The sequence below is a fragment of the Bos indicus x Bos taurus genome, chromosome 18 (assembly GCF_003369695.1).
Source record: "Bos indicus x Bos taurus breed Angus x Brahman F1 hybrid chromosome 18, Bos_hybrid_MaternalHap_v2.0, whole genome shotgun sequence".
In the NCBI taxonomy this organism is placed as follows: Eukaryota; Metazoa; Chordata; class Mammalia; order Artiodactyla; family Bovidae; genus Bos; species Bos indicus x Bos taurus.
The window spans coordinates 25,537,088-25,551,601 of NC_040093.1; the positions used below are offsets into that span (position 1 = coordinate 25,537,088).

The window sequence follows — 14,514 nt, forward strand, 5'->3', positions numbered from 1 at the left end:
TTTGCCGGGTACATTGACCGAATATTAACAGCCCCTCGCCGAGGCCGCGGTGTTCCTTCCGGAGCCGGGACCCGAGGGGTGGGGGAGTGTCTCGGTCCTGAGTGAAAGGCCAAAGCGAGAGAGGGCCTCCCAGGAGGCCCCCGGGCTTGAGCAAGAACTAAAGGAACTCCGACCTAGTATGGGTGTGAGCGGGTGGACGGTAGGGCTGCGCGCGGCCTCGGGGCCCCAGCGATCCCGCTCCAGACGCCCCATCCTGGCAGGCGCTCGCAGAGCTGAGCCGGGGTCGCGGGCGCAGCAGCGGGGGCTGCGGCGGCGCTACCGGTGGGCGGCGCCCCGGAAGGCCCCGCGCGGACGAGCCGGAAGGCGGGGGGGCGGGGCCTGCGTGCGCGGCGGGGAGGCCTGGTGTCCCCGCGCCTGCCGGCCTGTGACCTCGCGGCGCCGCCTCCGCAGGTAAAGGGCCCCGAGCAGCCGCCGGAGCTAAGGGGGCGCCCGGAGCAGCACCAGGGCAGACGGTCTTAGTCCATTTATTTTCCTTATGGAGAAACGGGGGAACTAAGGGATGTGTGTGCTGTCTCCGCCCGCAGGAACTCCTGTGTGTGCGTGCGCGCGCGCGTGTCGCTTCCCGCAGGAACCGGGATACGCGTGTGGCGGGTGTTATATCCGCAGGGTGGGGCACTCCTGGCCTTGCCCTCTGGGGAGAGAATTTGGACGCCAGATTAGAGATGATGAGGAAGGGATGTTAGTGATTTAGGGGCGGGGAGATTAGCCTTGTGGGGACTGATAGCTTCTTTGACTTTTCTTTGCCCGCACTGTGGGGCATGTGGGATCTTCGTTCCCCGACCCAGGATCAAGCCTGTGCCCCCCGCTTTGGGAGGGGGGAGTCTTAACCGCTGGACCGCCAGGAAAGTCCCTCTTTATCCTTTTTGTTTGTTTGTTTAAAGAAATAGGAATAATTTGAGAGGATGTTGCTCAAGGGCCAAGTAGGTAGATAAGGTGTGCTCCAGTAGGACCCTCGGAGAAGGCAGTGGCACCCCACTCCAGTACTCTTGCCTGGAAAATCCCATGGGTGGAGGGGCCTGGTGGGCTGCAGTCCATGGGGTCGCGAAGAGTCAGACACGACTGAGCGACTTCCCTTTCACTTTTCGCTTTCATACATTGGAGAAGGAAATGGCAACCCACTCCAGTGTTCTTGCCAGGAGAATCCCAAGGATGGGGGAGCCTGGTAGGCTGCCGTCTATGGGGTCGCACAGAGTCGGACACAACTGAAGGGACTTAGCAGCAGTAGCAGTAGTAGGACCCTGCTCAGCTCTGGCCTGGATTGCTGCAGAAGGCGGATCCCGTGTGGCTTGTATTTTTGATTTTTCAGAATTAGAAATCTGAGGTGTTTGTGAAATCTCATGATTTTAAAATTCTAGCAACTATTTTATTTATTTATTTGGCCTCAATTCATGTGGGATCCTAGATCCCCCACCAGGGATCCAACCCTCATCTCCTGTACCGGAAAGTGAGGTCTTAACCACTGGACTGCCAGAAAGTGAAAGTGTCTCAGTGGTGTTAACTCTTCCCACCCCATGGACTACACAGTCCATGGAATTCTCCAGGCCAGAATACTGGAGTGGGTAGCTGTTCCCTTCTCCAGGGGATCTTCCCAACCCAGGGATCGAACCCAGGGCTCCCACATTACAGGCAGATTGTTTACCAGCTGAGCCACTAGGGAAGCCCGGGACTGCTAGGGAAGCCCCTAATTCATTTTTTAAAAGTCTAATCTGACTGTATTTGCTGATGGGATCCAATGTCTGTACTGGGGCATAGAGAGGTATAAAGACATGGTTTATAGGAGCCAGAGGGCACACTGGAGCTTTATAATAAAGTCCACCAGAGAAGTAAAAAGTACTGAGGATTGCAGGTGAACAACATCACTGAATCTTAAGAGGCCCTGCTTTTTTAATTTTTAAAAAGAGCTTTGTGCATGGAGGTCTGTGTTAGCTCTGCAGCCTTTCTCTCCTCATCTCTCACAATCTGCTCCATCTCAGAAAGCCAGGCTGCAGTCCCAGGGCCAGGCTCATCTCCGTCTCCCCCAGATCCGTGCTATAATCAGCAGACCAGCCTGGGTGCTTGCAAGAAACCAGGGCTTCACGTTGGCATTTGCCTTCCCTGTGGCTGGCAGATGGACTTCCTGTGACCCAAGTCTGTTTCGTGGACAAACCTGATTCTGAAATAGGTGTGATATGGGTGTGGAGGGGGGCACCCTCCCACCCCATTGAGGTCTGCCCCAACAGTGCTGCTGCCTCGTCCTTCTTCACCCACTTCTCTGCCACTTACTAAGGTAGCTGGAGTGGGAGAAGGAAAAACGAGACTGGCTTCCTTCCTCAATCAGGCAACCCTGGAGAAGTTGGGAGGCTGAGATTTTTAGCAGGGGCTCAGGAGATGGTCGGAAAAGGCAATGGCACCCCACTCCAGTACTCTTGCCTGGAAGATCCCATGGATGGAGGAGCCTGGTAGGCTGCATTCCATGGGGTCGCTAAGAGTCGGACACGACTGAGCGACTTCACTTTCACTTTTCACTTTCATGCATTGGAGAAGGAAATGGCAACCCACTCCAGTATTCTTGCCTGGAGACTCCCAGAGACAGAGGAGCCTGTTGGGCTGCCATCTGTGGGGTCGCACAGAGTCGGACACGCGACTTAGCAGTAGCAGCAGCAGGAGATGGTGCTGCAAACTTTTCTTCCACAACAAGAATCTATTGATGCTCCAGCTTCTAAAATGATTCTTACAAGGAAATTAAACCAGCGGTCTCTTGGATAGAGGCAGCCACAATGCCACTGGTTATTCATGGTGTGGATCCATTGAACCCAGATGGAGTTGGAGAAGTGGCCACTTCTCCTCCCCTCCCACACACCATGACACCTGCTGGCCCACTAGTCATACTCTGGACTTGAACCTTGTGCCGGCTCAACTGGGCTAAGTGGAGGTTAAAAGTGGTGTTTGCACAATGATGCCTCATTAGTCCCGGTGGGTTTTGACTTAAAGTCATTCAGAGCAGATTGGAAGCTGGTTTTGGTTGTTTTTGTTTTGTTTTTAAGAGACCATAGAGGGTGAAGTGGGTATATATCTCCAGCCTCTTTTATATGCCTTTTCTTGCTGTGCAGAAACTGTTTGGAGAATACAGATCTGTAATTCTGCAGAAAACCTGGCATATGGGCAGAATGTGCTGGCCTGGAAACCAGCCTTGCAGATCAGGCATGGCAAGGCTCAGAATCTTCATGCCTCCGGGAATGCAAGGGGCCTTCCCAGGACCTGAGTTTCATCTCCCTTTTTTCTGCAAAACTGACAGATAAAAAGCTAGATGTAAATCAGAGCTAAGCTAGGTATTTTACAGGGTGATTTTTAGGTTTTTAAAAGGTTTTATCATGAGATTAATTCCTTTGGTTATCTTAATAGGTATCTGAAATTAAACATTTTGTTTGCATAGCTTTACAAGCCCATGGCTATTGGGTAAATCAGGTTACTTCCTCCCTTCTCCCATTTCTAAGTGCAATTCCTTCACTGTTATAATGCTACAATGTTATCTTGACATTTGTGCCTGGAAAATTTTTGACTTCTGGAAGGGTGGAAGGGGGCTCTCTTGCAGGTAGGAGGGGGTTGGGGCATGTGCTATGCCTACATGTGGTCACCGCTGGTGAGCAGAAGGGCCTGGAAGCCAGGAGGCATTTTAGCAGATCCAGGACACCTGGGAGCCAGAGCAAGGACAAGCACACCTGAATTTTCCTCTAGTCCCTTGGGCAGCCCTACAGGGGTCTCTTGCATTCTGAATTCAAGGACTGAGTAGCAGATATCAGACATCTTAAGTCATTCTGTCATAGAGTCTTGCTGTCCAAAAGTGAGGGCAGAATTTCAGCTGGGGGCTTGTAAATACAGAATCTCACCCTACCTGTATGGGTAGTATTTAACAAGGTCTTCAGTGACTCCTGAGTGCTGGTGGAAAATCACTGATATCAAGAATATCAAAAGGAGGAACTTTCCTGATGGTCCAGTAGTTAAGAGTCTGAGCTCCCAATGCAGGGGGCTACAGGTTCAATCCCTGGTTGGGGATCTAAGATCCCCATGCCACATAGCATGGGGAAAAAATAAAAAGAATATTAAAAAGAAAAAGAGGGGACATTTTCAGGGCCTGGAGAAGAGGATCCCACTGACCTCCCCTGGGTCTACAAAGAAGTTCTGACTGGTGTAGATTCACAAATTTGTTCTAAAGGCTCAGAGTTCTCTCTCAGAATTGGGAGGATAATTTTACATTAGGGCAATTGTGGTTTTTCCTTGGGTTTAAAAACAACTCATATATCCAAAAGATGTTGAACAATAGGTTCTGCTCCAAACTTCCATAATTAAATTCCTTGTAAATGTCTGTGTTTCACAGCCTTGATTGAAAAGGGAAGTGGTGGTGAGAGAGGAAGGTGCCCACCAAAGCCTTGGGCCCAGCCAAAGCTGGAAAAAGAAGCACTGCTCGTTGCTGCTTTGATTTACTTCCTGTCCTGCCACATGGCCCATCAGTGCCAAGGTTCTCCATTCCCACCAACCCTGGGGTAGTTAGTGCCTGCCCTACCTCCACCCTTGCCCCCGCCTGTTTTTTTCCTGCTAGTGTGGCAAACAGTTTCCTGACCCCAGAGAATTTTTCTAAAGGTCATTGTTCCAAAGTCTGTCCATCCGTCTGTCATCTGTTCATCCATATGGAATTCTTTGATTTCTTTTATTCTCTGGTCATTTCATCTTACCATATCATCCTGCCCCTGCCTTTAATATCCCATGAGTAGAACTGGATTGACTCTGAGTGGTTGCTTGTTGAAGCCATTGGTATATGTTAGGAAGAGAATGTTCATTTAGAACCATCATGTCTGAAAGTCTGCCGTGTTAACAGTCTTGCTCCAGGTGAGACTTTGCATCCATTCTGCTTACACCTTGTAGGAATCCAGTCTGTAGGTGGTTTATCTTCATCTTACAGGTGAGAAACCTGCCACTCTGCTGGGTCATCCCGTGGCTACAAGGCTGTGTGGTTACAGAGTCCGTGCTTCCTCCTTCTCTGGCTTGGCGGAAGCTGAGGTGCCCTGTCACACAGAAGTGGACCCAGCACTGGGACTTGTGCACTCTGCCCAGCTTTGTGGGTGGGGATTGCCTGGGCTAGCTGAAGGCCCCTGACACAAGAGAGCTCAGAATTGCATCACTCATGATGAACTGGTAGAGCATGTGGGCAGGGTTGTTCCTTAATCTATCATAAATCAGAAGTTAGAGTGCAGAGAAGACCTTTCACCCACTCTGCTGATCCTGTCTACTTAATAACTGAATGCTGCCCTGCTTTCTGTTTGGCAAAGGATTTGCCACACGACTGGTGGTGCTGTCCATCCTGCACATGGCAGAGATCCTGTTCTCTACCGAAAATGGGGAACCTTCCTTAAAACTTTCGGAAGAGTAACATTTGGGTGGAAAGGCCCTTCACTCATTGCAACTGTCCTTAGGAACGCTTACCCCGAGGTCTGCCGCGATGCCCGTTGCGGTGGAGGACATCATGAGGTTGCTGTGCTCCATCTCCGAGGAGAGGAAGATGAAGGCGGCCGTCAAGCACTCCGGGAGGGGCGCCCTAGTCACTGGGGCCGTGGCCTTCGTTGGTGGCTTGGTGGGCGGTCCACCAGGACTAGCCGTTGGTAAGTGCAGATGCCTCACAGGGACAGTGCAGTTGTTGGGAAAAGGCCTTTGAAACCACAGAGACATTGTAAAAGCCTCTGTCCTGTGTGAGAAGTTTGTCGAGTTGAGGTCACTTCTGTGAAGCGATCTTTGGGCACATAATCAGTCCTGTTACCAACTCCAGCTTCTGCGTGAATGCCTCAGAAGTGCAGGGCTCTCTCAAAAGGCATCTGTGTTATAAAGGCTGGAGGACACCTTTCTCCCGGAATGTGTCCTAGAGCCAGAGGATTTCAGGGTGTCCCGGGTTTTGGACAGTCTCCCTCCCCCCATCACCATTAGACATCCAGAGAGGAAGCTGAGATTTGCTGTGCACCTGCTGAGGGGTGATGCTGTAAAGCCACAGAACATGAACTCATTCAGAGTGCTTCCCTAGTCTGAAAGCAAGCAGTCCAGCTCAGGGAAAGCAACAAGCTAGCTCCTAGCTGGTCATCATCCCTGCCCCTTCTTTTATCACCTGCTTCTATTTGGGAACTTGTTTCTGGCAGTAAATGAAAGTTTGGCTGATCTTCCCATCATTCTTTGTAGCTAGAATGAAGCTGCTTCCTTTGGATTAGGACCAGAAAGAATTCCTATGTGGTCTGAACTGTGGGTTGGGGGTGTTGTCAAAGAGCTGGCTGCTGTCCAGGCCTGATCTATGGAGGGGCCAGATAAGGTTTCCCTTGGGGTATGTCAGATGGACCCTGCAAAACAGGGCTAGGTCTGCTACCCTGAGCTCAGCAAATATTTACTGAATGCCTCCTTTGTGCTGGGGATACAGGGCCTGAGAAAGTTCACAGGCTGGTGGAAGCCCTTTCTATGTGGCTTGTAGTCTTCACATGAATACAGGCTAGAGAGATGACTGCTTTTCTTCTGAGATTGGCTTCTGTGTCCCAGCTCACCGGAAAGGCTTCCTGCTCTCCTCTTCTCTCCTGGAGTAGGATTGACATTCGAGGACATTGTATCAAGCTGAGGCCACACTGAGGAGAAAAAAATCAGCTTGTGGGTGACCCTAGATCTTCCATCTATATATTTCCATTTCCAAACTCTGTGAGTTAGTGAGTCCTGACTTCAGCTTCTTGCCATCCAGGAAGTATTCCCATGGGGGAGGAGACAAGGCCATTGCCATCTTCCTCAGTGACATCCTTTATTTCTTTGTCCCACCCCATCTGATGTGCTCAGAAAGGGCTAGCTGGGATCATTTATCACATAGCTGTGCCCAGATGCCATTTTGGGAGCACATATTTTGTTCAGATTGAGCAAAAGCTGGTAGAGGACAAGCTGTCAGCAAAGGGAACCCTGGGGATTGGCTTCTTGCAGCCCCTAGGTCATTGGCCGGAGCATCATTTTACCCAGAAAACAAAGGAATTTTCTCTTCTCCAAAGAGTTGGTGATTTCTTGGTCGATATTTCCTGGCGACTTTTTGCATTAAGTGCTGCTCTAAATCAAATATTGATGTTCTCATAAAGGTTTAGTGCAGATGAGTGCAACTCTTGTCAGCACTAAGCGTTTCACTGGTGTCATGGGGGAAAGTTCACTAAAACTTGTAAGTGACCGACCCTCCCTCCCTCCCTGGAATGCTCCTTCCCTTCAGGGTAGGGGGAAGTCTGTCCAGGGCAGTGTTCAACCTCCAAGACATGAAGCTGGCCAGTCTCCTGCATCTTAGGAGGTGTGTGCGACCAGGTGCTTCCACGCTTGCTTTCCTAAAATGTTGCAAGATTTACTTACTGATGGCTGCGTCCAGCCTGCAATGGGTTCTCTCTGGCTCAGACTGCATTCTTTTGGGTAAACTTTTTATTTTGGAATAATACTAGATTTACAGAGAAGTTACAAAGATAATGCCAAGAATTTCCATGTATATCTCATCCAGTTTCAGTTCTCCTAATGTTCACATCTTATATTAACCATAGCACACTTGTCAAAACTAAGAAACCCACCCTAACATTACTGTTAACTATTCTTCAGGCTATACTTGGATTTTATCAGTTTCTGCGTCCAAGGTCTTTTTCTGCCCCAGGTCTAGCTCAAGACAACACGTTGCACTTAATCCTCATGTCTCCTTAGTCTCTCCAGTTTTATTATTATTTTTTCCACTCTTTATTTTCCCCCCATGTAGGCCGTGACAGAGTATTGAGTAGAGTTCCCTGTGCTGTAGAGTAGTAGGTTCTTATTAGTTACCTATTTTGTAGAGAGTAGGGTGTCTATGTCAATCCCAGTCTTCCAGTTTATCCCTCTCTCTCCTCATCCTCTGGTAACCATGTTTCTTTTCTATTTCTGTAGTAGAAAACCTCTATAACTCTATTTCTGTTTTATAGATAAGTTCTTTTGTACTTTTTTTTTTTTTAGATTCCACATATAAACGGTATCATATGATACATGTCTTTCCCTTTCTGACTGACTTCACTCAGTACGACAATCCATGTTGCTGCAGATGGCATCGTTTTGTTCGTTCCTATGGCTGAGTAATATTCCATTGTGGTATATATGTACCACATCTTCTTTATCCATTCTTCTGTTGATGGGCATTTAGATTGCTTCCATGTCCTGGCTGTTGTAAATAGTGGTGCAGTGAATGTGGGGGGTGGGGGGGCACGTGTATCTTTTCAAATTATGGTTTTATCCAGGTATATACCCAGGAGTGGGATTGCTGGATCATATGGTAACTCTATTTTTAGTTTTTTAAGGAACATCCATGCTGTTCTCAATAGTGACTATTTGGCACAGTGGTAACTCATATCTCAGTGACATAAGAGATGCGAGTTCAATCCCTGGGTCAGGAAGATGCCCTGGAGAAGGAAATGATAACCTACTCCAGTATTCTTGCCTGGAAAATCCCATGAACAGAGGAGCCTGGCAGGCTACAGTCCATGGGGTCTCAAAGAATCAGACATGACTGAGCACAGCACGTAGCACACCATGGCTGTACCAGTTTGCATTCCCACCAACAGTGCAGGAGGGTCCCCTTTTCTCCACATCCTCTCCAGCATTTATTGTTTGTAGATGTTTTGATGATGGGCTTTCTGACCAGTGTGTGGTGATCACTCTTTGTCGTTTTGACTTTTCATTTCTCTAATAATTTGTGATATTGAGCATTTTTTCATGTGCTTTTTAACCATCTGTGTATCTTCTTTGGATAAATGCCTAGTTGGATCTTCCATCCACTTTTTGTTTGGGTTGTTTGGTGTTTTTTTTTTTTTTTTTTTTTTTAATAATGAGCTGCATGAGCTGTTGGTATATGTTGGAGACTAATCCCTTGTCAGTTGCTTTCTCCCACTCTGAGGGTGTCCCCAGTCTTGCTTTCTGCTGCTTTGATACTTTTGAGGAATACTGGTCAGGTATTTTGGAGAATTCCTCTCAGTTTGGGTTTGCCTGATGGCCTTCTCATGAGTAGACTGTGGATCTTTGGGCAGAATACCGTGGTGCTTCTCGTCACACATTCCAGGGACATGTGGCATCCATAGGACCTCCTTGAGATGCTCAACTTGATCACCTGATCAGCTGATCAACTTGATCACCGGACTAGTGGCATATCTGTCAGTTTTCTCCACTACAGAGTCACTGTTTCCCCTTTCCTACTCTTCTCTTTTGAAGAAGGTCACCAAGTCCAGCCAGCCTGCATTTTTTCAGTATCTGATCACCAATATTTAAAACTTGTAAGACTTCTAAAAGATACAGACCTGGTATTCCATGTGGCAGCAGTTGGCTGCGGTGGCCACTCCTCCTTTAGACACGTACCTAACTCTCCAGGTCACCACAGTCCCACTCAGCCCACTTCACTCCTTTCAGTTACCTGCCTGGGCCCTGTAGACACTGAAGTTTGAGACCCTTTCCCTAGGACATCTTCCTGGAGCAGGCTTCACCTAACCTGCTTAAATAGAATTTTCCATTGAACTTGGGACTCTTCTGGTCCCAAGATAGCATGCTTTAACTTTGATAATAATAAATTTACATATAAAAGTAATGTTTGTGCCCTTTTGGGGTAGCAGAAAAAGAAATAGTTGAATACATTAAATTTGTTATTTATCATCATGCAACTTTGGAAGGGTTATATGAAAAACATTGCTTCAAGAGAAAATACCTTGTAATCTGTCGCTGTCCCCAGGGCCCCTGAACCATGTGGTTCCACTAGAAATTTCAAAGCTCAGGGCTCAGGCACATGTTAGCCACCCAGTGGAGGAAACTCAGCCTTACCACTGAGATGGTTCTCCCTGAAAATGCATTTTCTTCTCAGCCCTCTCCTTTGAGGTGAGAGAGATTTTTATGGAAGCATGGAAACCTTCAGCCCATGAAGAGGATTTTAGTTAGCATAGCTCTCGGGGCGAGATGCTTCGTGTTGCACCGTGAGTGCAGAGCTTAGGAGAGGGCATGTGTGAGTGTCAATTATCTGAGCCAGATGGATCAAAGACCACGTAAACCTTTGCCCTCCGCCCTGCTGGTGGGGCAGACTTGAAGCTGAGCCCGTCCTGACCCGCTCATGAATGTGCTCGCTCGTCATGACAGTGGACATGCGCTCAGCGAGAACCCGTGGCCATCATTTATGAATAAGGCCGACTAATTGAGTCCTTCCTGTTTTCTAGGGGGGGCCGTCGGGGGTCTGTTAGGTGCCTGGATGACGAGTGGACAGTTTAAGCCGGTTCCTCAGATCATAATGGAGCTACCGCCTGCCGAGCAGCAGAAGCTCTTTAACGAAGCCACCACCATCATCAGGCACCTGGAGTGGACGGACGCCGTGCAGCTGACCATGCTGGTCATGGGCAGTGAGGCCCTGCAGAAGCAGCTGCTGGCGATGCTGGCCAACTACGTCACCAGGGAACTGCGGGCGGAAGTGCAGTACGACGACTAGGCCTCTGCCCTGGGAAGGGGGTCCGTTCGGATGATTCCCCTGACTCGTGGGAGGTGACCAGGGAGCTGCGGGAAGCCCACATCATCAGAATGTTACCTGAGCTGTAGCAGCACCTCCTGCTGAAGAGGCTGCTGCTGTGCTAGGTCATGTTGTGGAAATTACTGGAGAAGATGCTGTGCTTTATGGCTGTGTGCACCTGTGTGTCCTGACAGCCTTTGAGGCGGAAGCTGGTGAATAACAAAGCTGTGCCTGCTGCCATGTGGTGGCAGTTTTTTGAATCCACGTTGGCTCACACAGGAGCCAGAAGGTCCTCACGTTCAGTCTCTCATCTCATCACAAGAAGATGACGCCTGTCCAGGCACCCATTTCAGGACCGCCCCCCCCCCCCACCCCGTCCCGCCTCTTGGACCTGGGGGGCTGGCCCCTGTTGGAATCATGTTTGCCTCTTGATTATCCATTCACCACCCAGTGACTTCAGTGGCCTCAGGGAGGGGGCAGTCGGCCTGCTGAGTGAAGCCAGGAACGCCAGTGGCTCTCAGTCCCTCCCCCAGTAGCTGCCAGACTAGCTTCTCACCCTCCCTGGGGGCTTACTTTCCTCATCTGAACAGTCACAGTAGTTCTTGTGTTCTGCTTTTTAAATTAATTCTTTTCAGTAAAAGCATTTCTCTTTCTGAAGTGGTAGGATTATAACTTACCTAGACACAGGAAATGTCTCCATCCTAAATTTCCCTAATGCTGTTTTTGCTTTGCTTTCAGAACCACAACTTGACTGTCATCAAATTACAGTAAATGTTTTCTGAATCGTCCTTTTCTCCACCTATTTTGTGTAAAGCGTCTCTAAGATTCAAAGTCCTATACTTGGAACACAAAGGAAGAGAACAGATTTGTGGCTTTAAAGAGTGAATGAAAGCTGTGGATTCCTGGGCCCGACACCTGAGCCTCCAGGCTGCTGTGGTTCCCGGGCTGCCAGTGTGTGCACACTCCCCAGGCCTCCCCTGGCACCCACAGTGTCCCTTGGGTCTCTCCAGGGAGCTGGAAGGAAGCTTCACTGGCCTCCCTGGGATACAGCGGAAGGCACTCATGTGGAGCAGAGATAGGGTCCCGCACCTTCTTGTGGGTCAAGAAAACTTCAGGGCAAATTTGAACCTGTGGTGAGTAAGGAAGGATCAGGCTTTTATCTCAGAAAAGTTGCTCTTTATCTGGCCTCGTCTAGCACTCATCAGGTGCCCTTTACAGGTCAAATGCCTGCGGTTGATGAGGCCACTTGGTCATTTGCCCTGCTTGGGTTGATGAGGGAGCAGGGCAGGGCCCTTTTAGATAATCCTCCTGACTCATAGAAGGTGACTGCGGAGTTTGGGGGGATCCCACCCACTCATTACTTGTGTTGGGTCCTACTCTGCCAGGCTCAGGGGACACAGGTGGTCCCAGCTTAAAGGTCCTACACCAGTGTCCACTGGATCCCTCCCCTGGCCTGCCTGCCTTTACCCCTGGGGAAGCCACTCTGGGGAGATGGCCTGATTCCCACCCAGACAGGTGTCAGATGAAGCAGGCCTTACTGAATGAAGTCACTGGCCTAGCCAGGTCTTGGGTGACTTGTGGTGGACTCTGGGCCCAAGAGGAGTCCAGACCTTGAGTCTTGTCTCTCCCAGGAGCTGAAAGCACTTTCCTTGCTTTCCTTTCATGCTCTCCTTACAGTGACTGTGACTTAGTATTTCTTCATCTTCTTTGACAATTTTTGACTTATTTATTTTTGAAACTTGGAAGACACCAGAAAGTATAAATGGAAAATGAAGGCATCGCCCTATGCTGACTGCTGCTCCAGCCCCTTTCCAGATGCAGCCACTGTACCAATTTCTTCTGTGTTCCTGTTTTTAGATAGTCTTGTTTGTCAGTGTTTATTGCTGAAAACAGAAAAATCCAGAAACGTACAATGAAATAAAAACCATTAAATTATCACCACCCCAATAAAACCTACTGTTAACACATTTGGCATACTTGGTGCAAACTTTTTAATGGTATGTATGTTTCTAACCTATTTGCATCTTTACTGTTTAGACCCTTTGAACACTTTTACCAATTAACATTAAATAACACTTGTGATGTAATTTGAACTCCCTTGTGAACATATGTAATGGTTTTATAATATTCCTTTGCACTAAACCATATACCAGCTATAGTGTCTTTTATAGGTCGTTAATATTACAGTGCTAACATTTTTATGAACACTTTTGTGTTAATGTTCTGTTCATATTTTAGATTATGATAGTCTGTAGGATAGATTCCTCAATGTGAAATTGTTGCATTTAAAACTATGTAGTATTTTTTACAATGGGTGGATAGCATCACTGACTGAATGGACATGAATTTGAGCAAACTTCAGAAGATAGTGAAGGACAGGAAAGCCTGGTGTTCTGCAGTCCATGGGGGTCTCAGAGAGCCGGACACAACTTAGCAACTGAACAACAACAACGATATTTTTAAGGCTGTTGTTATATTCAGTCAAAATTCTTCCAGAGAGGCAGTGTCAATAATTTGTTCTTCCAACAGCAAGTTTTGGAGATGCGCATCTTATCACATCCTCACCAGGAAATTGAATGACAGTATCTTAAAGCTTTATTAATTTGATGGGTGATTACTGACATCTTGGTTTGATTCATTTATCTTTGGATTATGAGTGAGGTGGACAAGGGTGGGGTGAGCTCCTGGGGGCTACCTGCCCAGGTGCTGAGAGCTCCAGGACCCTGGGGCCCAGGCCTAGCAGAGGGTGAGGGGGCTCTGGTGTGAGCAGACAGCCCGCTGGGGCAGCGGCTGGCTAGGCGGTGGTCAGGAAACAGCAGGAGAGTGCCAGTGGGGTAAGGAGGCTGCTGAGGAGGAAGCCTTGGTGGGGGACCCAGTAATTATAAAAAGAAACCATCTGCTCTGGGCTGGTTATTAACCTGCTTCGAGTGTTGCTGTGACAGTGCCGGGCAAGATTTTTCTCGGGCAGATGGTATATTTTTAGCTAGAATGAACTCTTTTATTTATTTATTTTTATTTTTGAGATGTCTGGCTTGGCAGTAAACACTAGGGTGTGTTGCAATGCTGGAGGCTGGGGGATCTGGCAGGGTGTGGAGAAGTGTCCTCTCCCCATTACTTATTGCGAGGCGCCATCTAGCGGCCAAGCGGGCACATCCTTTCTCCTCTTCCCTCAGCCGGGCCTACAGAGCCTTCTCTGAGTCTCCAGCCAGGCCAGAATGTGGCTCCACAAGGACGCTGTTTTATGAGTTCCCCTTGGGACAGGGCTGCAACCTTCCTGAGGTTTTAATAAGCTGTGAGCAGAACATCAACCATGTCTCCTGCAACCTTTTTGCATATAAACCAGAATGTCTCTCAATCCCAAACAATCAACATATGGCAATTAAGCAATGCCAGGATTCATCTAAACCACACAGGGAACAGGCACTGTCTGATGTGCTTTCAGCTTGTTGGGAGGAGATAAATGACTTTATTAGCCGGAGGTGGCTTCTCGGACCATTACGGTAACAGTGGGTCAGGAGTCAAAGCTTGGGCCTGGCTGCCTGCATCGCAGGCTCAGGCAGCTATGGTACCGCAAATGCTGGCGAGTGGAGGAAGTTGGGAAGTGTTTTTCTAAACTGCTAAGGTGGTGGCTATTTCTTTAATTTTTGTGGGTTTTCAGGGGAGGACTTTACTCTCATTCGAATTAAACAAATACAAGGATAATATCTAGGAGATATCTATTACATGCCAATTAGTATAAGTGAATACAAATGATCAAACCCAGAATGGGCAGGACTGTGGGTAAAGAATGTATATGCCTACACACATATACTCCACCAGAGGAAATACACAGTCATGCAGTCTTTGGGGAGAGTGATTTGAAGGAAAAAAGTCACAGGTATCATAAAACTGTATATACTTTCCAGCCCACAAATTTCACTCCAGGGAAAACATTACAATAAAAT

General features: G+C 48.3%; 1 protein-coding gene across 3 annotated transcripts; it reads left to right on the top strand.

Annotated features, from left to right (window-relative positions):
• Positions 1–361: 361 nt before the first annotated feature.
• Positions 362–12,657, top strand: C18H19orf12 (chromosome 18 C19orf12 homolog). Of its 3 annotated transcripts, XM_027516046.1 has the most exons (4): positions 368–450; positions 4,415–4,555; positions 5,508–5,693; positions 10,287–12,657. In XM_027516046.1, the coding sequence occupies exons 2-4, from the start codon at positions 4,537–4,539 to the stop codon at positions 10,550–10,552; spliced, it is 471 nt and encodes a 156-aa protein (XP_027371847.1). In that variant the 5' UTR covers positions 368–450; positions 4,415–4,536; the 3' UTR covers positions 10,553–12,657. The 3 variants fall into 3 exon arrangements, with proteins under 3 accessions (XP_027371848.1, XP_027371847.1, XP_027371849.1); XM_027516047.1 differs by lacking the exon at positions 4,415–4,555 and having other exon boundaries at positions 362–450; XM_027516048.1 differs by lacking the exons at positions 4,415–4,555; positions 5,508–5,693.
• Positions 12,658–14,514: the final 1,857 nt, after the last annotated feature.